At 39.4% G+C, this 25,053-nt stretch overlaps 1 protein-coding gene across 2 annotated transcripts in view; it reads left to right on the forward strand.

The window, feature by feature from the left end:
- Positions 1-25,053, forward strand: part of LOC121300685 (homer protein homolog 3-like) — a 102,569-nt gene that overhangs the window by 44,586 nt on the left and 32,930 nt on the right. For both annotated transcript variants that reach the window (XM_041229350.1, XM_041229351.1), the window contains 5 exons: positions 5,441-5,597; positions 9,160-9,291; positions 11,166-11,258; positions 14,525-14,533; positions 15,255-15,263. In XM_041229350.1, the coding sequence (XP_041085284.1) occupies positions 5,441-5,597; positions 9,160-9,291; positions 11,166-11,258; positions 14,525-14,533; positions 15,255-15,263 (400 nt within the window). The remainder of the gene's footprint in view (positions 1-5,440; positions 5,598-9,159; positions 9,292-11,165; positions 11,259-14,524; positions 14,534-15,254; positions 15,264-25,053) is intronic.

The raw sequence follows: 25,053 nt of genomic DNA on the forward strand, positions 1-25,053 counted from the left end.
AGTGTTGTCACACTAACATTTCTAACTGTAATCAGTATAGCCAATACCTGATAGAACTACATCACTGCATTGTGTAATGTGGAAATGAATTTGGTCCATTTCAAAAGTCTGTTCAATTTTGATATTATTGCTGGAATTTGATTTGGACTTTTTAGTTATGCTTCAGCTTAGTTCTGTTTTTAGTTTAAAGTCAGGGTTCCGAGTTGGTGGACCTGTAACTTAAATGGGAACTTTCTAAAAGCGTGCCACGTGACAGGCCTCACAGGGTTGTAAATCCTCATTTCCATGGATGCAGCTGTTTGGTTCAAATTAATTATGCTTATGTATGTGAGTGGTCTCTGATTTTCACAACTTAGTGAATGATTTTAAACAAACCAGGCGAACAATTAATAAGCACATAATATTTATGTAAGTACACATTATTTTATATTGTTGACCTCTCCCTTGGTTCCCAAATTCAATATTAGAGAGAAGAAAAGTTGATCAGCATGACATCAACAGGCGGTACAGAAAAGTGACCAGAACTGCACACAATATTCAAGATGAGGTCTTACTAGTGCATTGTACAGTTTTAACATTACTTCCCTTGATTTAAATTCAACACTTTTCACAATGTATCAGAGCATCTTGTTAGCCTTTTTTATAGCTTCCCCACATTGTCTAGATGAAGACATTTCTGAGTCAACAAAAACTCCTAGGTCTTTTTCATAGATTCCTTCTCCAATTTCAGTATCTCCCATATGATATTTATAATGTACATTTTTATTTCCTGCGTGCAGTACCTTATACTTTTCTCTATTAAATGTCATTTGCCATGTGTCTGCCCAGTTCTGAATCTTGTCTAGATCATTTTGAATGACCTTTGCTGCTGCAACAGTGTTTGCCACTCCTCCCACTTTTGTGTCGTCTGCAAATTTAACAAGTTTGCTTACTATACCAAAATCTAAATCATTAATGGAGATTAGGAATAGCAGAGGACCTAATACTGATCCCTGTGGTACACCACTGGTTACCACTCTCCATTCTGAGGTTTTTCCTCTAATCAGTACTTTCTGTTTTCTACATGTTAACCACTCCCTAATCCATGTACATGTGTTTCCTTGAATCCCACCTGCGTTCAGTTTGAGAATTAATCTTTTGTGCGGGACTTTGTCAAAAGCTTTCTGGAAATCTAAATAAACCATGTCATATGCTTTGCAATTATTCATTATCGATGTTGCATCCTCAAAAAAATCAAGCAAGTTAGTTAGACACAATCTCCCTTTCCTAAAACCATGTTGACTGTCTCCCAGGACCCTGTTACCATATAGGTAATTTTCCATTTTGGATCTTATTATAGTTTCCATAAGTTTGCATATAATAGAGGTCAGGCTTACTGGTCTGTCGTTACCTGGTTCAGTTTTGTTTCCCTTTTTGTGGATCGGTATTACGGTTGCAATTTTCCAGTCTGTGGGTACCACCCCTGTGTCAAGAGACTGCTGCATGATCTTGTTTAGCGGTTTGTAAATTACTTCTTTCATTTCTTTGAGTACTACTGGGAGGATCTCATCCGGCCCAGGGGATTTGTTTATTTTAAGAGCTCCTAGTCCCTTTAACACTTCTGCCTCAGTTATGCTAAAGTTATTTAAAACTGGATAGGAACTGGATGACATGTGGGGCATGTTGTCAGTATCTTCCTTTGTAAAAACTTGTGAAAAGTAATCATTTAACATATTTGCTATTTTTTTTTCTTCCTCTACGATTTTGCCATTTGTATCTCTTAAACATTTAATCTCCTCTTTGAATGTTCTCTTGCTGTTGTAATATTGGAAAAACATTTTGGAATTGGTTTTAGCTCCCTTAGCAATGTTCATTTCTATTTCTCTCTTGGCCTTTCTAACTTCCTTTTTGACTTGCGTTTGCAGTTCTGTGTACTCTTTCTGCGTACTTTCTTTTTGGTCCTTTTTTAATGCTCTGTAAAGTGCCTTTTTTCGCTGAATATTTTTTTTAATTGATCTATTAAACCATTTTGGCAATTTAGTTTTACATTTAGATTTGTCTACTTTAGGGATATAATTGTTTTGCGCCTCTAGTACTACATTTTTGAAGAACAACCATCCGGATATCTGCAAGAATGTGAACAGAAAGACAGATGCTAAATGTGTGTCATTTTTAAACATGTCTGGAGAACCACTTATCCAATTGTCATGAACATTTAATAAGTAGCTCTACAGTTATATGCAAAAATGTAAGAGTGAGAGACGAAAGGGACAGACAGAGACCTCCCTATTCCCCCACAGTCTGATATTCTCATTGCCATATGCTAATATTAATTGTTTTATAACAATGGGATCTGCAGTTCTCCAGATATATTGTATAAGTATGCAATAAGGCACGACAGAGTGTGTGATATACTCCAAAAGAACCACGCCCCGGGTACATTGATATTAGAATATATCGCACACCCTGAAGTGCCTTATTGCGTATAGAAAATGCGTTAACAAACTAAATTGAAAAAAAAGTTAAAACGTTAAAACAAAAGTCAATTTTATTAAATCTCTTTCTTCCTAAAACTGAGCAAGAAAAAAGTTCCATAAAACTTTAAAAATAAAGAAAACCAAAAATGAATTAAAAAACAAAAGCTGTTTTACAGATGTTGAATTGAACATTGCCATTGAAAGTGCAGTTTCTTTTATTCATTATACTTGTAATTCTTGGTTTGTTAATTACATTTTAAAGTAAAATATTACTGCCCATTTTCATCATGACACAGCACATACGAGTCTGCTATCACATAGACCCTTCCTCACAAGACCAGCAACAGTATTAGGTGACAGTGCTATATATATATATATATATATATATATTTATATATATATAATCATATATATATATAGATATATATATATATAATTTTATATTATTCCTTTCCTTTGTTATCCGGGGTAGTGACAGGGTGTATTCATACCAGATTTGTGCTACCGCTTCACAATGGCGAGAAAGAGATTATTTGCATTATGGAATACCCTGTTACTTATCAAACTGACTTTGTAGTTTACAGCTGGACAACTTGGAGAACTACTGGGCCAGTGTTAAGGAACTATTTAAGATGCAACCGGCCAGAGAAGAATGGAGATGGGGCAGCGGCAACAAAATATACATTTAACCACCAAAGTCTTTTAAGAGCGACCCAAATCTTTTAAAAAGCTGAAAGTTTAAGATTTATATTTTTAAAACTATTTTTTTTTTCAGAATGGACTAGGGAAACACTGTAGCTCAGGGGGAAGCAGCAGAGCAATCAGAATTGATTTGAATTCTTACTTATGCCTTTTGTCACTACTTTAATTAATCACTGGTGTCCGAGTCAGACTCATTCAACATCTCATGTACACATCGGTTTCCCAAAAAGTGAACATCTACAAAAATCGGTCATGTTTATTACAATAAATTCCAATATGTGTTCCTTTTTTTTCCTAAATTCTACATGCATGGACATCTATCAGTGATCTGACCATTTTTGAAAAGAGGTACCAACCCATGGTGATGTGCTGTAATATCAAAACCACCATGTGAACTGTTTTGACCAATCAGGATAGAGTATTTAAAATACTCATTTTATAATGTCAGGTGTACGACCGCTGCCACTGTATCCTGTCCGCTAGTCATTTCATCTTCACTTGGGGAGAATAAAAATAGATGCCTTTTACCTTTTTTATATACTGTGAATAAAGTTTGTGTTTTGGTGCAACATTTTCTCGCAGTTTAGAAATTGCAATATAAAGTAACATTCTATATATTTTAAATAGAAGCTTTGAAATGTAGGAAGTACGTTACGTAAGTTATCTGAGGAGCTTACAAACCACACCCTCACCACCACTACCTTGTCCCTGGGGGGAGGGTCCACTGTGCTGTAACCCTGCATTGCAGCATTGTCTTGTTTCTGAACCGCTTCTAAACGCACAGAGGACAGCTTCAAATCGGGTCAAACGGAATCAGACTTACTGAGGAGTAAGAACAGCTGGCAGTGCTTCTGGTGTTTTAATATTGCAGATCACAGGCCAGAAGCTAGTAGAGATTAAATAGCATCTGGAATACAAATACAATCTCATCTTGCAAATGCAGTCTTTTGCCAAAATGTTGTAATATATAGCACACACTGATACTGATGTGATACTGTAGAATATGTAGTAGATCCTCAAGGTCAGAACGATAGGTCCATACCCCCAGATTCTGACATTCTCAATAACTTATGCTACATAATGTTAATACTACGTTTTATAACAACTAGATAAGTGGTTCTCCAGATATATTGAAACATGTGCAGTGTGACATGCGTGCGTAGGACACCTTCCACTATATCCCTTTTGCAGGTTATAGAGCATTCAAATCTGGAGCTGTTTAGAAATTTCTTCTAGTCTATAAATCTAGAAAACTGCTTCTCTAACTGTGAGCTAGTCTAATATATGGCAGAGCCTGTCCATATTTACTTACATACAGTATGTCACACTTACATTTTTACACTTCATTCTACTGTATGTAGGTTGGTCTAGTTTCTCATGATTCTGATAGCTACTGGCATGCAAGTTATTCTGGTACATGCTGTTTAAACCATGTCTGTTCTCCAACTACCAATTACAATCTCCAGTGTCCTGCGGTTAGGACATTTGTGCCAATGCACAGAACCAGCTGGGTTAATATGCCCTTCACAGCTTCATGTCATTCTCCTAGTCCTCAAATATTCTATCATTGTAAACCTAGACATCTCCTCTTTATAACACAGTGTGCTGTCTGACTGGGAGACTGGCAGGGTGGAATAGTTTCAGTAGTTCAGGTTACACTCCCACCACACTGAATATAATATAGGACATAGCCCCACCACACAGAATGTGTAATAAATGGTGTTTATTTGATGATGATGGAGTACTGTACAAGAAGAAGCACTTGGCTTCACTTGGTTGGGAGTTTGTTGCCGGGTTGTTTGGACGAGACATTAGACCCCCTGTTGTTACCATGGGGAAGTGAAGAGAGCTGGTGATTGTGGGAGAGGAGGGATGAGAATCCATTGAGTGAACAGCGCCTCCCTGGGGATTTGATCCCACTCCTATAGTGGCTTGTAAAATGTAGTCGTGCAAAAATCTATTCCTAGTCACAAAAACATTCTTTAAATAACTTGTGAGTTAAAGCTTTGGGAACACTGCTGTGTTTTTGTTAAGCAAACAAGTGTGTCAGTGTTCAATGCTTGAAATACAGAAGAAGACCACCATGCACTGTACATGCACAAATACAGACAGGCAGACAGATGATTCCATGTATCCCCAGACTCTCTAAATAACTTGTGCAAAACAATGTCCTAACCTGGAGAGGCAGTAGGCCTGTGTAAAATATCAGACACACCCCCAGATTACAATGTAGTTTTGCACTGCCTGAAAGCAAATCTGTTTCTTTTTTCTTCTTCATCCAGGGAGCAGCCGATTTTCAGTGCTAGAGCACACGTGTTTCAAATCGACCCTACGACCAAGCGAAACTGGATCCCAGCCAGCAAGCATTCCGTTACTGTGTCCTTCTTCTACGATGCTACAAGAAACGTGTATCGGATCATCAGTGTGGGGGGCACCAAGGTGAGCGCACTAACACATTTACTATGTGTACATGCAGCCTACATTATTGTTCAGCGATCTTTACTGTTGAAATATTACTTAGCAATGCACTAAAATGCTTATTTGAAAAAATAACACTGGAGGACGTGTCTCAGTTGACCTATTTTTCAAGCCCCAAATGGCACCTGGTCAGCCTTGTATTCTCGTACCCTATTGCACAGCAATAATTACCTGCAACAAATTAAAGTTTATGTCTAGACTGTGTGTGTAATCACATATCTAAAAATCCTTAGACTTCTGATAATATTTTCAGAAATGAATTGGACAAAGGTCCAAACGTGTTTGTGTGCCACAGTTGTACGTATATCTAGAGAACCGCTTTGTATAATTGTGATAATGTTTTTAAATGAATTCAAGAATGTTCTGTAATCTGCGTAGTGGAAACGGCACAGCCACATGGTGTGCAGGGTCAGTCATAGTCAGGGTACAGGTTCCTGGCTGTGCTGAGTCGCTGCTCTTCACTGGGGATTCCTTACTCAGGGGGGTCGTCGCTCTTCACTGGGGATTCCTTACGCAGGGTGAGTCGTCGCTTTTCACTGGGGATTCCTTACAAAGGGTGAGTTGCCGCTCTTCACTGGGGATTCCTACGCAGGGAGAGTTGCTGCTCTTCACTGGGGATTCCTTATGCAGGGCTCCGCTGTGGAGCTCCTTGTTGTAAAGAGGTGATTGGCTTGGGGACATTCTAAATTGGGGAAAAAGATAATTAGATATTCTAGATACAGTGGCTCTCAAAAGTATTCACCCCCCCTTGGACTTTTCCACATGTTATTGTGTTACAACGTGGAATCAAAATGGATTTAATTAGGAGTTTTTTGCCACTGATCAACACAAAAAAAGTTCATAATGTCAAAGTGAAAAATAAAATCTACAAATTCTAAATTAATTACAAATGCAAAACAGAAAATAATTGAATTCATAAGTATTCACCCCCTTGAGTCAATATTTGGTAGAGGCACCTTTGGCAGCAATTACAGCCATGAGTCTATTTGGATAAGTTTCTACCTGCTTTGCACATCTGGATACTGCAGTTTTTGCCCATTATTCTTCGCAAAATTGCTCAAGCTCCATCAAGTTGGATGGGGACCTTTGGTGAACAGCAATTTTCAACTCTTTCCACATATTCTCAATTGGATTGAGGTCCAGGCTTTGACTGGGCCACTCCAGGACATTGACCTTTTTGTTTTTATGCCACTCCAATGTGGCTTTAGCTGTATGTTTGGGGTCATGTCCTGCTGTAAGATGAATCTTCTCCCAAGTCCCAGGTCTCTTGCAGACTTCAACAGGTTTTCCTCCAGGATTTCTCTGTACTTTGCTGCATCCATTTTGCCCTCTATCTTTATGAGTTTTCCAGGCATGAAAAAGCATCCCCATAGCATGATGCTGCCACCACCATGCTTCACTGTAGGGATGGTGTTCTCAAGACGTTGGTGTTAGGCTTGCGCCAAACATAGCGCTTAGTGTTGAGGCCAGAAAGCTCTATTTTGGTCTCATCAGATCATAGAATCATCTTCCACCTGGTCTCAGAGTCTCCCACATGCCTTCTGGCAAACTCTAGCCAAGATTTGATCTGAGTTTTTTTCAGGGCTATTGCTACTATATGCACAGTGTCTCCCAGCTCAGCCGTGGAAGACTGTAACTTCTTTAAAGTTGCCATAGCCCTCTTGGTGGTCTCCTTGACTAGTGCCCTTCTCACCCGGATACTCAGTTTTTGAGGACGGCCTGTTCTAGACAGATTCACAGTTGTAACATATTCTCACCGTTTCTTAATAATGGGCTTTACTGTGCTCCAGGGGATATTCAATGCCTGAGAAATGTTCTTATATATCCTACCCCTGATTGGTGTTTTTGAAGAAACTTATTCTATATTTGCTTTGAATGTTTCTTTATCTTCATGATGTAGTTTTTGTTAGGAAATGTACTAACCAACTGGTGGACCCCATTCAACTAATTATGTGACTTCTAAAGAAAATTAGTTGCACCATAGGCTATTTAGGTGTGTCATAGCATAGGGGGTGAATACTTATGCAATCAATTATTTTCAGTTTTATATTTGTAATTAATTTTGAACAACTTCTAGATTTTATTTTTCACTTTGACATTATGGACTTTTTATGTGTTGATCAGTGGCAAAAACTCCTAATTAAATCCATTTTGATTCCATGTTGTAACATAATAAAATGAGGAAAAGTCCAAGGGGGGTGAATACTTTTGAGAGCCACTGTATATAAAAAAGGAAATAAATACATGGGTGATAGTTTTCAGTCTGTAGACAGAATTCTGTCAAAATGGCCTCTCCCAGGTCCATTCCTATGATTCGTGTAGAAATGGCAATTATTATTATTTTTTTTTTTTAAATCGTCAGGTAATTCAAATATTGATGCTTATATTACTCTTCCCGTCATTCTGCGCACTGTCCGCCCTTGTTTAAGCTCTAAAATAAGGTACCCAATCCGAAGCAAGTGCAAAACTTGTTTTATTCAGTAAAAAAAATAAAGTCTGCATTTGCTTCAGACATGGCAAATATTTTGAACTACCTTACTAAGAATACTTGCCTTCAAAAGAACGGTACTTGCTTTTCTCTGTTAAACTACATGTGGGAATTCTAGGTACAGCACTGCACAGATGCCATTTGATGCTACTTGCATGTATTTGTAATTTAATGCATGCTCAGTAAGTACATATTGAACATTTTATGCTGAACGCCTGCCCAGTTTTGTCATTTTGCAATGACTAAAACCGTAACGTTCCAGCATCAGGATTTGTTTGGTTTCTTAGTGCTTCAGCAGTTAGACTTTTAGTTTGCCCCCCACTTTTTAAAAAAAAAAATTAAAAATTCTTGGACTATTGCTTCTGACATTGATTATAACACTGAATTGTTTTACTGCTTTAGAATGAAAACACACCTATAGGTACCAAAACTGACTTGGTGTTACTGAATAAGGTTCACTGTTCCAGACTGTATCTATACTCAAAGCAAGTATAATTTACAATTGTTATTGTACAGTTCAATAAACTGTTAATGCAAAAGCTTTATTTTTACAGTTATTAGTTATCAACATTGAAAACTGTCAAACTCCTTAAATTAGGTCTTTTGAAAATTCCTTGAAATTTGTATCAGAAAACTGTATGAGCCCTGTGTTTACCACATCTGATTGATTTTTGTAGCTGAGTTGTTATAAAATGAATATTATGTGAATTGGGCATATATGTAAAAGGTCTGAATGGCATTTAAAAAACTAGGTTTGTTAACTAGCCTTGTGTGATTTATCAGGTTGATCCATCTGGTAAAATGACAAGTTGTAAGTGAAGTAATTTTTTTTCTACAAAGTGCAGATCAAATGTGTTTCTTAAAGTGGTCCAGAATGCCTCAGAATGCATCTTAGAGCATGTACAACCCCAGAACTTCAGGGGGCTTAGGTGGCCCCCAGAACCCAGACCAAAAGATTTTTGCCCCAGGAGTTTGTCATGTAAATAATCAGTGGTTCATTTACACCATATTACTCAAAATATATTTCATTTTCAGGCGATCATTAACAGCACCATTACTCCCAACATGACGTTCACTAAAACCTCCCAGAAGTTTGGGCAGTGGGCAGACAGCCGAGCAAACACGGTGTATGGATTAGGCTTCTCTTCAGAACAGCAGCTTCAGCAGGTAAGCACCCAGCTGCCAATGGATACCATTAATTTAATTGAATTCTGCAACACATTTGAGCTCATTTTGCCTTTTCCTATTACCTTTAAAGTGATTTGTGGCTAACTCAATAATTCATAATTCAGCCATCTTAACTGTCATGTACTTCTCAAATGTACAGCTTTGAAAGAAACAAACACTTGGGCAGACATGTGCTAATTGGTTAAGAGCACCTCTGTTTTCACGGTCTACAAATTTAAGTATGAATCAATGATAATAAAATGTCTTCTTGCAGTCTGAATGAATATACAATGATCTAATAGCTTTCATTACCTAATCTATTAAAACTACTGACTGTGCGAATTCGCTGGTCTTTGCTGGGCATTCCAGAGGGAGGCTAGCATTGCGTCTGGCCCTAGGGTTAGAGAGGCAAAACCAGCAAGGACTATTTCTCCTCACTGTGCTACAGTGGCCCCGACTGGCCAGGTGCCAATGAACTCAAGCAGACACCTGCAGGCCTTTGTCCTCCAGAGGCTGGTAAATCAATGTTGGCTTTTACTGCTCTATATCTATAGATTGCCTAACAGTTTTACTGTTTGCCCTTCAAAACTAAAAGGATGGATCTCAGTAAAAGGCATTTTTGACCCTCATGCTGGCTTTGAAAATGACATATCTGGAAAACTGTGCAAGGTCTCCACTTAATTGCCAGCAGTGTCCTCTGCTCCTGATTTCAGTGTTGTGCTTGATGTATTGTTTAGGGTTAGCTTTGTGAACTCTTTTTAAGATTTTAAAGACAATCAAGTCCCCTAATCCTTCTATATCCAGTTCTTTCAGACCATCTTCAGAGCTCGTTCCTTTAAGTCACCAGCGCATTCTGTAACCTCCTTTTGATTTTCACTCTTCACTTTTCCCCCTGCATGAATAACAGTATTTCAGGAAAACTGAACATTTATGCCAGTTGTTAGTTGAAAATATGCCCTTCATAGGAAGAAAGTGTTCAATGCTTATCTGCAGATCTTCTCTATAGCATTCAGACTTGTCTAGGCAACCTAGCTTAGCACTGGATCTATGGGGAAAATGGCATGAATGAATTGAAGTCCTCGTTGGATAAGCACAGATCTTTCTGTTGGAAACTCCTACAGACACATAAATATCTGTGCTATTCATGGAGGGTGATTGATTTTTGCCCAATGTTCTGGATTTTTCTCCCAATAGAAAGCAATATAAGAAATTGTAGCTAACAAAATAATGATTTGGTATTTCATATTATTGTGAATATCAGATTCTGGGTATGTCCGCACATCAGTCTGTCTGTGTGCCTCATTTCTCCATAACAGCTTATACATTATAGAGAGTATGCCAAGTCTGTGTTCATCCATCCGTGTTTATCACTTACAGTTTTGCAGTGATCTGGAGAATTGGTTATTGAAATGATTTTAAACTAGTTAGTTTCACCTTATTAGCTTAATGAAATCAGACTCATTGCATCTTGTTATAGCCCATCACAACAAAACTGTAAGCAGAGTAGCTCACACAGGTCTTGAAGGTGAGACTGATATCTAGCCTCACTGTATTACCTTTAGTCTGGTGATGCAAAAAAAAAAAAAAAAAAAAAAAAAAAAAAAAACACCCTGTTTGAACTAACTAGAAGTATCTTGTTATAGTAGATATTGCTATGAACCTTGCTGATCTCAAACTTAAAAAAAAAAAAAAAATTTTAAAAGTTTCAAGGATAGGATAAAAAACAAAACAAGAATGGGAAACCAAATCCCAGTCCTTTTTGAAGTGATTTTTTTTTGTATTTATTTTTTAGGTAGAAATGTGAATTTTCTGTGATCAGAACCTTTTAAATAAGAGTTTCTTTTCACACTTGACATGTTTTGTGTTTTTTTCAGTTTTCAGAAAGGTTTAAAGAGGTGAAAGAGGCGACGCGCCTCGCGAGGGAAAAATCTCAGGATAAACCCGTGCTGAGCATTGCTGCACCGCAGGTGAGACTGTGCAGTACCAAACAAGCCAGAAGTATGGCAAACAAAGAGTTAACCTGTGGATGTCTGTGGAGAGAGGGGGAGGGGGATAGAACATGACAGATGAGGTCATTTATCTTTCAGAGGAGAGAGAAACTAGGACACGTCTAAAATTATCACAACTCCTCTTTACAGTCTGCTATCGGCTAGGGGTTTCAACTGAAAGACAAAGACAGAAAAGGTGCCACTGACCTGGACACTGAACAGCAGGCTGTAACTTGTATTAGCAGCTTCCAGCTCCGATCCAGTGTGACACTGCCTAAGGCACTGACACTGGAGTAATAACGCAATCATTATTCACTCGCAGTCTGGAGTTTCTTAGCAACACAGCCTATCAAGTGCGCTTTGTAAAGCACATTAGGGTCAGAACAGCTATTCTATTATCCATTTTAATTGGTTTAGTCTTAATTGTGTGTATTATACTAAAAGTATAATTGTGTTATCAGCAATAATTGCCTTTCCTGCAGTCATAAACCAACTATTTTAATAGTGCTACATTTAGAAATACTAAAACATAAATGAAATGACTAATACTAATGTCATCAAATCACTTCAAGTGGAAACATCTGTCTGAGGTTTTTGTTAGTATTAAGCAGCTGATTGTAAGAGGTGTTTAGCTGAAAATCAATAGATGAATGAAAATGTTAGCATATTTTTTTCAATATTTGTCTAATTCATGCCCTCAAAACAAAGTTGTTTCACCTTTTAATGGAACTGCCGTAGTGTATATGAGCACATCTTGTAACTCTAAACATGCTGAAGTTGTTTAAAGAGGGCACTTGCATTTGAAAACATTGATACAAAGTATGAACCTTAATGAGTGGGCATACATAGGATTCAATTTGCATGGAAAAAATAAGTCAAGAGACAAGGTCATTTCTTCAGCCTTATTCTAGTTCAATCTAAAGGTGGAACAACTTCCATTGGAAATATTTAATAGACCTGTGTCCGTTAAGGGGAAAATACATTTTATTTAAAGGTGCAAAGCAAACTATGAAGGGATGAAACAGAGACTTACAGAAGTAGATTGCAGTAAAATAGAGAAAACACCCACAGAAGAAGGATGGTTGTTCTTCAAAAATGTAGTACTAGATGCGCAAAACAATTATATCCCTAAAGTAGACAAATCTAAATGTAAAACTAAATTGCCAAATGGTTTAATAGATCAATTAAAAAAAATATTCAGCGAAAAAAGGCACTTTACAGAGCATTAAAAAAGGACCAAAAAGAAAGAACGCAGAAAGAGTACACAGAACTGCAAACGCAAGTCAAAAAGGAAGTTAGAAAGGCCAAGAGAGAAATAGAAATGAACATTGCTAAGGGAGCTAAAACCAATTCCAAAATGTTTTTCCAATATTACAACAGCAAGCGAACATTCAAAGAGGAGATTAAATGTTTAAGACATACAAATGGCAAAATCGTAGATGAAGAAAAAAAAATAGCAAATATATTAAATGATTACTTTTCACAAGTTTTTACAAAGGAAGATACTGACAACATGCCCCACATGTCATCCAGTTCCTATCCAGTTTTAAATAACTTTAGCATAACTGAGGCAGAAGTGTTAAAGGGACTAGGAGCTCTTAAAATAAACAAATCCCCTGGGCCGGATGAGATCCTCCCAGTAGTACTCAAAGAAATAAAAGAAATAATTTACAAACCGCTAACCAAGATCATGCAGCAGTCTCTTGACACAGGGGTGGTACCGACAGACTGGAAAATTGCAAACGTAATACCGATCCACAAAAAGGGAAACAAAACTGAACCAGGTAACTACAGACCAGTAAGCCTGACTTCTATTATATGCAAACTTATGGAAACTATAATAAGATCCAAAATGGAAAATTACCTATATGGTAACAGGGTACTGGGAGACAGTCAACATGGTTTTAGCAAAGGGAGATCGTGTCTAACTAACTTGCTTGATTTTTTTGAGGATGCAACATCGATAATGGATAATTGCAAAGCATATGACATGGTTTATTTAGATTTCCAGAAAGCTTTTGACAAAGTCCCGCACAAAAGATTAATTCTCAAACTGAACGCAGTTGGGATTCAAGGAAACACATGTACATGGATTAGGGAGTGGTTAACATGTAGAAAACAGAAAGTACTGATTAGAGGAAAAACCTCAGAATGGAGTGTGGTAACCAGCGGTGTACCACAGGGATCATTATTAGGTCCTCTGCTATTCCTAGATTTAGATTCTGGTATAGTAAGCAAACTTGTTAAATTTGCAGACGACACAAAAGTAGGAGGAGTGGCAAACACTGTTGCAGCAGCAAAGGTCATTCAAAATGATCTAGACAAGATCAGAACTGGGCAGACACATGGCAAATGACATTTAATAGAGAAAAGTGTAAGGTACTGCACGCAGAAAATAAAAATGTACTTTATAAATATCATATGGGAGATACTGAAATTGGAGAAGGAATCTATGAAAAAGACCTAGGAGTTTTTGTTGACTCAGAAATGTCTTCATCTAGACAATGTGGGGAAGCTATAAAAAAGGCTAACAAGATGCTCGGATACATTGTGAAAAGTGTTGAATTTAAATCAAGGGAAGTAATGTTAAAACTGTACAATGCACTTGTAAGACCTCATCTTGAATATTGTGTGCAGTTCTGGTCACCTCGCTATAAAAAAGATATTGCTGCTGTAGAAAGAGTGCAAAGAAGAGCGACCAGAATTATTCCGGGCTTAAAAGGCATGTCATATGCAGACAGGCTAAAAGAATTGAATCTGTTCAGTCTTGAACAAAGAAGACTACGTGGCGACCTAATTCAAGCATTCAAAATTCTAAAAGGTATTGACAGTGTCGACCCAAGGGACTTTTTCAGCCTGAAAAAAGAAACAAGGACCAGGGGTCACAAATGCAGTTTAGACAAAGGGGCATTCAGAACAGAAAATAGGAGGCACTTTTTTACACAGAGAATTGTGAGGGTCTGGAATCAACTCCCCAGTAATGTTGTTGAAGCTGACACCCTGGGATCCTTCAAGAAGCTGCTTGATGAGATTTTGGGATCAATAAGCTACTAACAACCAAACGAGCAAGATGGGCCGAATGGCCTCCTCTCGTTTGTAAACTTTCTTATGTTCTTATGTTCTTATATTTAAAAGAAGGATAGTCTTTACTTATAAGAAATGTTTGTACTAAATTGTTTGGCTCATTTAAACCAGTGTTTTCAATTTGTTTTATTCCCTTGTTTCTGTTCCTGTGGTTCCGACAGATGTCACAGGTGAGTATTCCGTTGTATTCCCATGAACACTGACTCACCAGAACATTACCCAAGGGCCAACATAACTGGAGGATGACCTGCCAGGGCAGTCAGTTTATTAGCACTAAGGGCCTGCATATGTTTATTGTATCACTGCAGATAGAAGCAGCGTTTACATATCATGAAAACATTTCAATAAAAATAGTAAAATCCAAAATGATATCCTCAAGATATTTCCAATGTTCTTAGCTGCACTCAGATGCCCTTGCAGACCGTTGTTCTTAGTGCTCAGTCTGTCATATGTACATGTGCACTAGCTTTCTGTCCATCTGTCACACTCTGAATCTTACAATCTAAGCAGGTTGCTGAGGTCAGCACAGATAAGCTAGGTGACATACAAGGGAGACCCATCTCACCAATGTTAAAAAGCATTCATTCTTATGTGCTTCATCCACCTCTTCTTTTAAACACAAATTATATTTGTTTAAAATCCATTGATATGTGTTCATAGTCATCATTTCTTACCGTTTCTTTACTTCTGAATATTTGGCACTCTTAATAAATTCACCAGCATATTTTATTGTCTCAAGCTGGTGGAATTTCTGTCACAAAGCCTCTATAAAGATGACCACTAGAGGTTGTGCACCAGAACCCCCCCCCCCCCCCCCCCCCACTATGACACATTTTACAATAATTTCCTTTTTTCTTTTTTTTCTCATTGCTGCTTTGCCGAGCCTCACAGCTGTCTCAGGTGAGTTCATTTATAGATAGTGTCCTGTGATTCATCATGTGGGGGACAGTGCAATCTTATCATTACATTTCGGTGACCCCTACTGGTTAGACATTTCACAGACCCAGGGAATCCACCTGGATGTGTCAACCATGCACTTTAAGGGCAGTTAATCCAGGGGGGTTCCCATGATGTAATAAAATGCTCAAATTAAATTGAGTATCATATTCTGTGACTATATGTGGAGGTGTCTGTTCTACAACCACCCTTTCTGTATGTTCTGAAGAACCGCTTATTCAATTGCCATGAAATTTGTTATTAACATTTATTAGCATTTGCGAATAACCGCATATCTGTTGTCATGAGACGTGGTGTTCTATATCCTGTACTATTCTGCAATACTGTTGATATATGCAATGGTCATCAGCCTGCTCCTTATTTTGATTGTTAATTTTGAATTCACAGCTGTGGCAGGCATGTGTGTTACTGACATGCTTTTTAAAGATCATTAAAACAGAGTCCACCTCCAGTAGCTTCATAGCCATGTAGACTGCAGGAAGACATACTTTGAGCAATCCAGTATTACTTATTCATGCCTCTTTATCATGTACAATTCAGGATCTGAGGATCTCTCTCCATTGGTTCTGAGAGCTCTTGTCATGTTTAATTTAAAATATGGGTCTCTGCACATTTTCAATTTCCAAGCCCTACTTTTCTCCAGGGCATCTCTCTTTCTTCTAGTTTTTCTGTCTTTCTGTTTAAATTGCTTCTCTCAGCCTCTGTGTCTAAGCCCCTTTCCAAACTTGTGGGGTTTTTATATTTGGCAGAACATGCAAACTAAAGCACAGTATCTCACAGGGCGTGGTTTAGCTACATGGTGTTTTTGCACTCTAGAAACAGCTTAAGTTATAATTTTTAGTAAATTTCTAAACTAAACAAAGGCTACAATTTTGATACCTTAGAACACACTTGATATTTAAGTTATTTAGGAAAATTTTAAAGGCACTGGTGATACTCTAGCTGTCAGACTTTGACAGGTATACATATGAATATATATATATAATATATAGCTATATATATATATATATATATATACTATATATAATATATATATAATATATATCATATCAAGTGTCGTATCATATATATATATATATATATATATATATATATATATATATATATACACACTGAGTGTACAAAACATTAGGAACACCTTCCTAATATCGAGTTGCACCCCCTTTTGCCCTCAGAACAGCCTCAGTTTGTTGGGGCATGGACTCTACAAGGTGTCGAAAGCGTTCCACAGTGATGCTGGCCCATTTGACTCCAATGCTTCCCACAGTTGTGTCAAGTTGGCTGGTAGTGGATCTCTACTCCGAATAGCTCATTCCATCTCATCCCACAGATGCTCAATTGGATTGAGATCTGGTGACTAGGCAGGCTACTGCAGTAAGCTGAATTCACTGTCATGTTTGTGGAACCATTCCTGGACAATCCATTAGCAGATGGATACACTGCTGCCATGAAGGGATGCACCTGATTGGCAATGATGTTCAGATATCCTGTGGTATTCAAACATTGCTCCACTTTTATGAAAGGGCCAATGTGTGCCATGAAAACACATCCCACACCATCACACCACCACCACCAGCCTGCAATGTTGATACGCGGCATGATGGATGCATGTACTCATGTGATTTTCTCCATACCCTAGTCCTCCCATCAGTGTGAAACAGCAGGAACCAAGATTCATCAGACGAACCAATGTTTTTCCAATCCTCCAGTGTTCAGTGTTTTTGTTCCTTAGCCCACTGCTATGAGGATGTTGTGTATATTTATGTTTTTACATCTAAGGTCATATCACAACGTGGTTTCCTCACAAATTACTATTAAAGAAGTTAGTCACTTTAGTTCACCAACTATGCTATAAACTACAGCAATACATTACTCCAATAGCAATTCACAGTTCTAGCTTAATTTTAATTGATTAAATCGTGAATGTTTACTCCCTGTAAAAGTGCACCTTGTTTCAAACAAAAAACCACAGACAATTTAAGAAATAATGATTTTTAACTAGCACACATGGATAAGCAAAGACAAAACATAATAGATATTCTAAATCTAATAGCTATAGGCAACTCTTGATAGGTTAAGAATTATATATTTACCCTTGTGGAACTTGAAGAAAGGTTTTAGCAGGAATGTTTCAAAGTTTTGCAAGTCCAGTTGTAAAAAGAGTCCATTAATGTGCAAAACTTGATTCAAGAGTCCTGGAGTTTTGTTGCAAATTGTTAGCTTTCCAAGAACAATGGATGAAGTTTTTCTTTTAAAATCCCACGTAGAAAGTCAATTGCAGTTAATCCTCTTCAAAGATATTGTCTTTTGGTTGCAGTTCAATTCAAAGTTTAGTTCCAAGGAAGATCAAAGTTCTTAAGTTGAAGAAGGTTTTCCCCAACAAGGCATCTTCTAGCTTCCAGATATAGAGATGATTCCTCAAAGAATAGGTACAGAATAGTTCTGGCATGACACCAGTTCTGACACACCAGCCAATCATTTGAGATTGACCCAAAATGTAACCACATTGGCAGTTGTCCTTAGAAAAAGGTGTGTCCTTGATCTTCAAAGAATTGTTGTCCATGCCTTGGATAAGGCTGTCCATCAAATATCTTTTTAAAAGGTAACTTAAGAAAAGTCTCTTATTAATAACTCCACTGTGCTCCTTCCTGTCTCTATAAAATATCATATTCATGTTGCCCATAGAAAGATGAATAACTCCAAACCTCCTTATTATATATGGCTACTCAGATCCTGAGTAACACAAATTATATTTGGTTATAAAGTACTATTTGTTCATTTTAAATTGTAACTTATTCTTTACAGATTTAACCATGTATGTGTCAAATGTCATTGTAAGGCAAAAACAAATATTTTCAATCCTTAATATCATACAGACAGTTATCAAAATACAATTTGACAGACAGCAATCATCACAATGTGTATAGTGTTTGGTGTTGTTAGTTTAAGAAATTTATGAACAAAATGTCAATCTTGTATTTAGAAAGTTTTAGGGAAACTATGTATACTCACCTAAGCATTTTAAAGGTTTGCTAACTGGCAAAGCTAATCAAAGACATTCTCTAACTCACTTAGAGTTACTCATAAATTTAAATAGACATTTTAACACCTGGGCTAGAGAAAGCCATTTTATCAGAGTCTGACCATTTATTAAAACAGACACACTTTCTTGAGCCACTTGGCCTGCTATTCTTATCTAATCAACACAATCTTGTTCATTTCTTCCTGGCCCTGGCTAGCAGATCTGCAGACTGCTTTCTCAGTTTCTTTTGAAGGTTGCATTTTAAGTTGGGTGAGGGGAGATGAGAGAAAGAATGTAGAAGAACTCAGCACATACAAGAAAATATAGAATTATATTAGAATACATAAATTTCCCTCACAAGGACAAGGTCCCTCCCACCTCCTGCTGAAGAGGGACGCCCTCACAGTAGCATATCGCCATTTTCTCTCTCACTTCACTGAGACAGGTCACAGATTGCCTCGTGCTTTCTTTGTCCAAATTTGGCTGATTTTTTGGTTCTACCTTCAAATTTAAAAAATATTTTCACGGTAAAATCATGCTTTCAAGCATAATTGAGAGTGCTCCTGCCTGATTCTCCCGTCAGTTTACTGACTAGAGCTGGCGTTCATCAGGGGACAGGCGGTCACCGCTCAGGTACTGCTCTCCTTCCCCACGCAGGCGCAGACGATCCCCATCGGAGTCGCTTCGGAGGCGTGCAAGCTTGGTTGAGCAGCGCTTTCAAGAGCTGCCAGAGACTGTGAGGGCTCAGCAGAATGCTGGACACCCTACTCAAATGACAGGCTAGTCTGTCCCCTACCACTGGCCAGCCCCAACTTCCACAGTCTTGTTCCCCATCCCCTGTACCTAGACCTCCTAGCCCAGACGAGCTGTCCTTCACAGAGTCGAGATCAGACTTGTCTGACCCAGCCACTTCTATCGGACAAGCCACAACGGGGGGCTCCTTACCTCCCCTGCTGCGTGTGTCACAGAGGGAAGAGTTCCGGGCACTCATGCAATGTGCAGCTGCAGCCATGGACATTCCCTTGCTGAAAGGGGAACCGGTTGCTGCAGCAATAAGGATTTCCTGGAATTGGTGCGCTCCTCCTGGAACAACCCAGCATCTGCACCCTCAGCCTCCAGAACAGCAGAGTCTCTGCTGCACACTGCGGGCCAAGAAGCGGGCCTAGGCACATTCCCCACTTTCGGGGACACAGTCACGGTATTGGTGCAAGGTTCCACCTTCACCAAGGGGGATAAGGACCCAACCTGTCCATCCAAGCCTTGCAGGACAACGGATGCGATGCTAAAAAAGGTGTACGCATTGGCAGTGCTGTCAGTCTGAGCAGCAAACGCCATGGCTATACTGGTGCTCTACCAGAAACAGTTAGCAGAGAGGCTGCAGGAGAGAACTACAGAGGCAGACACAAGGGCACTCCAGGCGGTAGCAAGGGCGATGACTGACCTAATGGTTAGGCCAGGCATCAGGGAGGTGCAGTAGTGGTTGACACAAGCCAAGGTCATGGAGACCGAGAAGGTGGTGTTACTGGATGCCCCCATTACACCGGGGCAGACATTTAGGGCTACCATTGATGTGAGCCTTGAGAGGTCCCACAAGGCCACGGAGGTCGTCTCCAAATTCTTGTGCCTTCCTGTCTACCGTCAGGCCTTAACAGCCTGCAGGGGCAATGGAGCCTGAATACTGCCCTCCACCGCAGAACAGACAAGCAAGCAGAGGAAGAGCTGGAGGCAATGGACCACCGCCGGCCAGGGGTAACCGGTTCACTGGCTGGAGACCGAGGCCTAAGAAAGACCCGTCCCCTCCCAAGCCCAAGGGAGACCGCCCCTGAGGGGCCCCGGCTACCACCAAGCCCCCTCACAACCGAACTGACCCAAGGCAACGACCCATAGCAAGGCTGCACCCATGACTCCTGGGTGCTATCAATAATGAGACATGGATACGCTCTACAATTCCGCTTAGGTCTGCCACCCTTCAAGGGTGTGCTCACCACCGTCGAACCAGTGAGCGCGATACTCCTTCAACAGGAGACCGCCAATCTTCAACAGAAGAATGCTGTGTGCTTGGTAAATCCAAGCCATGCCCTCAGTGGCTTTTACTCCAGGTACTTCCTGGTGCCCAAGAGGGACGGTGGATTCAGACCTATTCTGCACCGCAGGGGCCTCAACTTGTTCCTCAAACAGAGGAAGTTCAACATGTTGACAGCACAGTGTATCCTCTAGTCCGTCCAACTGGACGACTGGTTCACATCAATCGACCTGCAAGACACCTACTTCCATGTCCCGATCCGTCCCGCGCACAGAAAGTATCTGCGCTTCGCCTTTCAAGACAATGCGTACAAATTCTGCACGGACAATACTACAGTGGCAGCCTAAATAAACCACCAAGACGGCCTGCGCTCGCTGGGCCTTCACCACGCAGCGCACAAACTCCTGTCCTGGACACACAGAAACTTGCGTTCCATCAGGGCGGTTCACCTCCCCGGTGTGGACAACAAGGTAGCAGACCTCCTGTCCAGAAGAGCTCAAGACAGCTTGGAAAGGAGACTGCATCCTTAAGTGGTGAAACAGATTTGGGAGAGGTTTCGTACTGCATGAGTTGACCTCTTTGCCACAGCCGAGTCCACTCGTTGCACTTATGGTTCTTCATGTAGAGAGTCGGGGGCCCCCTGGGAGTAGACGCGCTAGCTCACCCCTGGCCACAGGGGCTCCTGTATGTGTTCCCTCTGCTACCATTATTACCCCTGACACTAGAGAGGATCAGGGTGGAGAGAGCACAGGTTCTGCTGGTTGCACCCAGATGGCCAAGGCGCCCCTGGTTTGCTCTCCTCTCTGACATGTTGTTGGGTCAACCGTGGCAGCTCCCGCTGCGCAAGACCTCCTGAACCAAGCGGAGGGGTTATTATGGCCCCCGAACCCAGCCCAGCTCCAACTCTGGGTCTGGCTGTTGAACGGAGCCGTCTATTTAGAAGTTGTTTGCCAATGCAGTGGTAGAAACACTACAGTCTGCTAGGGCGCCGAGCACCAGAGCCCAGTACTCATACAAATGGAAAGTTTTCCAAAACTGGTGCATTGCTGAAGGTCACGACACTGTGACCTGCCTTAAGAACATAAGAACATAAGAAAGTTTACAAACGAGAGGAGGCCATTCAGCCTGTCTTGCTCGTTTTGATGTTAGTAGCTTATTGATCCCAGAATCTCATCAAGCAGCTTCTTGAAGTATCCCAGTGTGTCAGCTTCAACAACATTACTGGGGAGTTGATTCCAGACCCTCACAATTCTCTGTGTAAAAAAGTGCCTCCTATTTTCTGTTCTGAATACCCCTTTTCCTTTTTAAAATTGTAAACTTTTCCTTTGCTACACGCATTTCTAATGTCATTATATTACAGATTATTTTGCTCGTCACCTGAATCTGGCGGTCTATAGCATGCTTCTATTATTATGCCCTTTGAATTTTTGTCCATTATTCTGACCCATATTGATTCAGCTTTATTTTCTTTGTCCAGGTTTAACACCTGGGCTTCAAGACTGTTTCTTATGTATAGCGCTACCCCTCCTCCTCTTCTGTCCTGCCTGTCTTTCCTATACAGTGTATGCCCACAAATATTATATTCGTCTCCATCACTCTCAGACTACCACGTTTCTGTAACACCTATCACATCATAGTTACCTGTTAGTGCAGTAGCTTCAAGTTCTAGAATTATGTTTCTGTTACGTCTAGCATTTAGATAAATACATTTAATGATTGTCTTACCCGAGTCGTCCTTGTTTTGGTGTGGTCTCCCTTCTGTTTTTTTGTTGATTTCTCTCCCCTTCCTTTTACTTGGACGCTCGCCAGGGCAAAGATTTTATTTTCTAAACATCAGTCTATCCAGATCATGTTCCCTCCTAGTGATTGAAATAAGTGGCATGTTGTGGGAACAGAAAACCAGCGTTGTTGCAGGAGGAAGCGTGATCTGGATACACTGTGATCCTTGTAGAATGTCAAAAGAGTCGGCAGTATGTTTAAAAATATAAGAGTGATACGAACAACCGGGACACAGGTATGTGCTTCTTGAAACTTTACAGGGTGTAACATTAGCACAGATAGAATCTCCCAGTCTGGTTCCAATTTCTGAGTGCTTTTAATAGTTAGCTTTATAAAAAAAAAAAAAAAAAAAAAAAAACTCCCTGACAGTTTGAAACTCCATATTCTTATGAATCATATACCTATAAGCAATATATGCAGTGTCTGATTTTAAATAGTTAAAATAAGTAAATTTCATTTGACTACTAATCCCCATCAGCACAGTTGACTGTCTAAGCCTCATAATTCAGAAATCATTTGAGATTATGACTTCATATTTGCATGCAAAATATGATGGTGACTTAAGCATGATTCGCATGGAATAAAAAATCAGGTGTCCTCAGAGCTGGTCAAAAGCAGAGGACATCTAGTAACCTCCAAGACATGGATTAGTTTTTATTAAGGAAAGTTGGTAAATTCAGAATGAAATACCATGTGTGACCAGAGAGGGCGCTTTTCTGCATGATTCGTGAACAATGAATCAAGTGTGAATAACTTGTGCAAGAAGAGGAAGAATGAAGCGTATCGACTGAGCCCCTTTTCATTTCGTTGTACCTGCTTTTCAAAGGCTACCAGTGCCTTGACTGCGTTTAACCTTTTTGGGTATATAGCATTTTACTGTACCCGGACAGATCACACCAATACTGTATTCTATCATGGTTTATTGTAAAGGCTGGTATAGCTTTGAGGTGAATACCTATAAATTCTTGTATCAATTATAACGTAACTCTGACATGCAGAGGCGGTGTTTGTCCCGCATTGGCCCAATGCAAAGCTCGATTCCGGGGCCCCTATTCTCCATTCTAACCATTAGTACTACTCTACTATACTTTCAAGCAGGGCAACAACGACACTATTAAATGTATTGTATTTGACTACAGCAATCGCAAAAAAACATACAGAGACAGTAGAAATTAATCTTTTGTGCTTTCGCAGTGACAAAGTCTGCAATTCTAGCTGAATAATCCAGTTTTCTGCAAATCTGGTGCACAATCAATTTCTGCCCTAGTCCAGTCAAACGCTGCTGCAACATTGAGAAAGTAAATAGTTTTTGATTAATTTCATATTCAGGCAAGAAAAACATCTCTCCCCTGACGTTACAGTGGCAGGCACAGTCAAAAGCAGACACAAGGCAATACTGATGTTCGGGCAGCCCAGCAAACTTCCCTTGCGGATGTAATGGAGCATCACAACTGGCGAGGACGATACATTGGCTGGAAACGTATTTATTTGTTTGTAGTGTATCGAAATTTGTTAATTTTTAAATGTCTTATTTTTTTTTAGCTGAAATCACTTTTAAGCTTGAAATTGAGTTTGAAATTTTACAGAAGGTCCTGATGTCCTGTAAAAAAAATCGAAGGACTTTTGAGAATTATCTGGTATAAAAAGAAATGGACGATACTCACAGGACTACATTTCACAGACATTCCAAGGCCATCTGATTTTTTACAAATCTGTCTTTATTGTGGCTGTTATAGTGAGGCCATGTTTCTGAGGTACAGAGACACAACAGTTTGAGTTAATGTCTGAATATTTGGTATACTGTATCTAGGATTTTGTCAGTTCCATTGCTTTTGTTGTGAAAATGAATCATCATCAGATCATATCAGAGTGTACACTTGGAATACATTTTTTAATTTGATTAAAAGTATTTTGAGTGAGTTCATCTTTTATTTAATTTACATGAGTGAATGCCAACTGCTTGTTCTGTTGCTGTAGCAGCGTGTGGTGAGTGAGCATCATGCAGGCTGTCTCTGGGGTGCAGACTATAACTCGAATGCTGGAGTCCAGCTGAGATCTGAACAAACCTGTAGCATAGGGCCAAGCAGTGCAGTCATACTGGGAATCCACTCTACCTACCCTATATGCACCTCCATTCACTACACAGCTCTCACATGTGCAGTTTGGAAAGAAACACATGTTTTAGCAAACAAATATGTATTTTCATTAAGACATCTGGTACTACACTAGGTTTCATCTTTGCTATAACATGTGTAGTCTTTTGAGACCTATATGTGAATGAAAGTGGACAACAGGGGAGATGCATTAAGTTATTGTGTAGACTAGTCACTTTTAATAACAAATGTATAGAAAAGAAAGGATGTTAAAACCTAAAATGAATTCAAACTTTCTTAGATTAAGCTTTGTATCTGCTTGGCAGCACAGCTTCATTAAGAGCAATTTGAATCCCCTGTGCATTCTGTCATTGGATCTGAATGAATTGGAGATTGCAACATGAAATACAGAAAAAAAAGGGAAACAGAATTCACTCTGTACCACTGAATATGGAAAAGTTATTCACTGCTAAATCTCTCAGCAATTGTTGTAGAAATTGCAAATCTTACAGTTTGATTTGACATTACATAGTTTTTAAAAAATATTTTGTGTTTGAAATGTGTTCAGACACATCAGTACCAGTGCATACAGTACACTACAATATAGACAGCACTGTGCAATAGACAGCTCCCTGAGCACTGTGCAATAGACAGCTGCTAGAGCACAATGCAATAGACAGCTCCTAGAGCACTATCAGTTCAGTCATGTCCAGCAGACACAATATAGTGAAGGATTAATTTTTTCTCCTGCTTTTGCACCTATTTTTTTTTTTTTTTTAATTGAGCCCAATCTTTAAACATAGTCTTTTTTTAATA

The sequence above is a fragment of the Polyodon spathula genome, chromosome 26 (assembly GCF_017654505.1).
Source record: "Polyodon spathula isolate WHYD16114869_AA chromosome 26, ASM1765450v1, whole genome shotgun sequence".
Taxonomy (NCBI): domain Eukaryota; kingdom Metazoa; phylum Chordata; class Actinopteri; order Acipenseriformes; family Polyodontidae; genus Polyodon; species Polyodon spathula.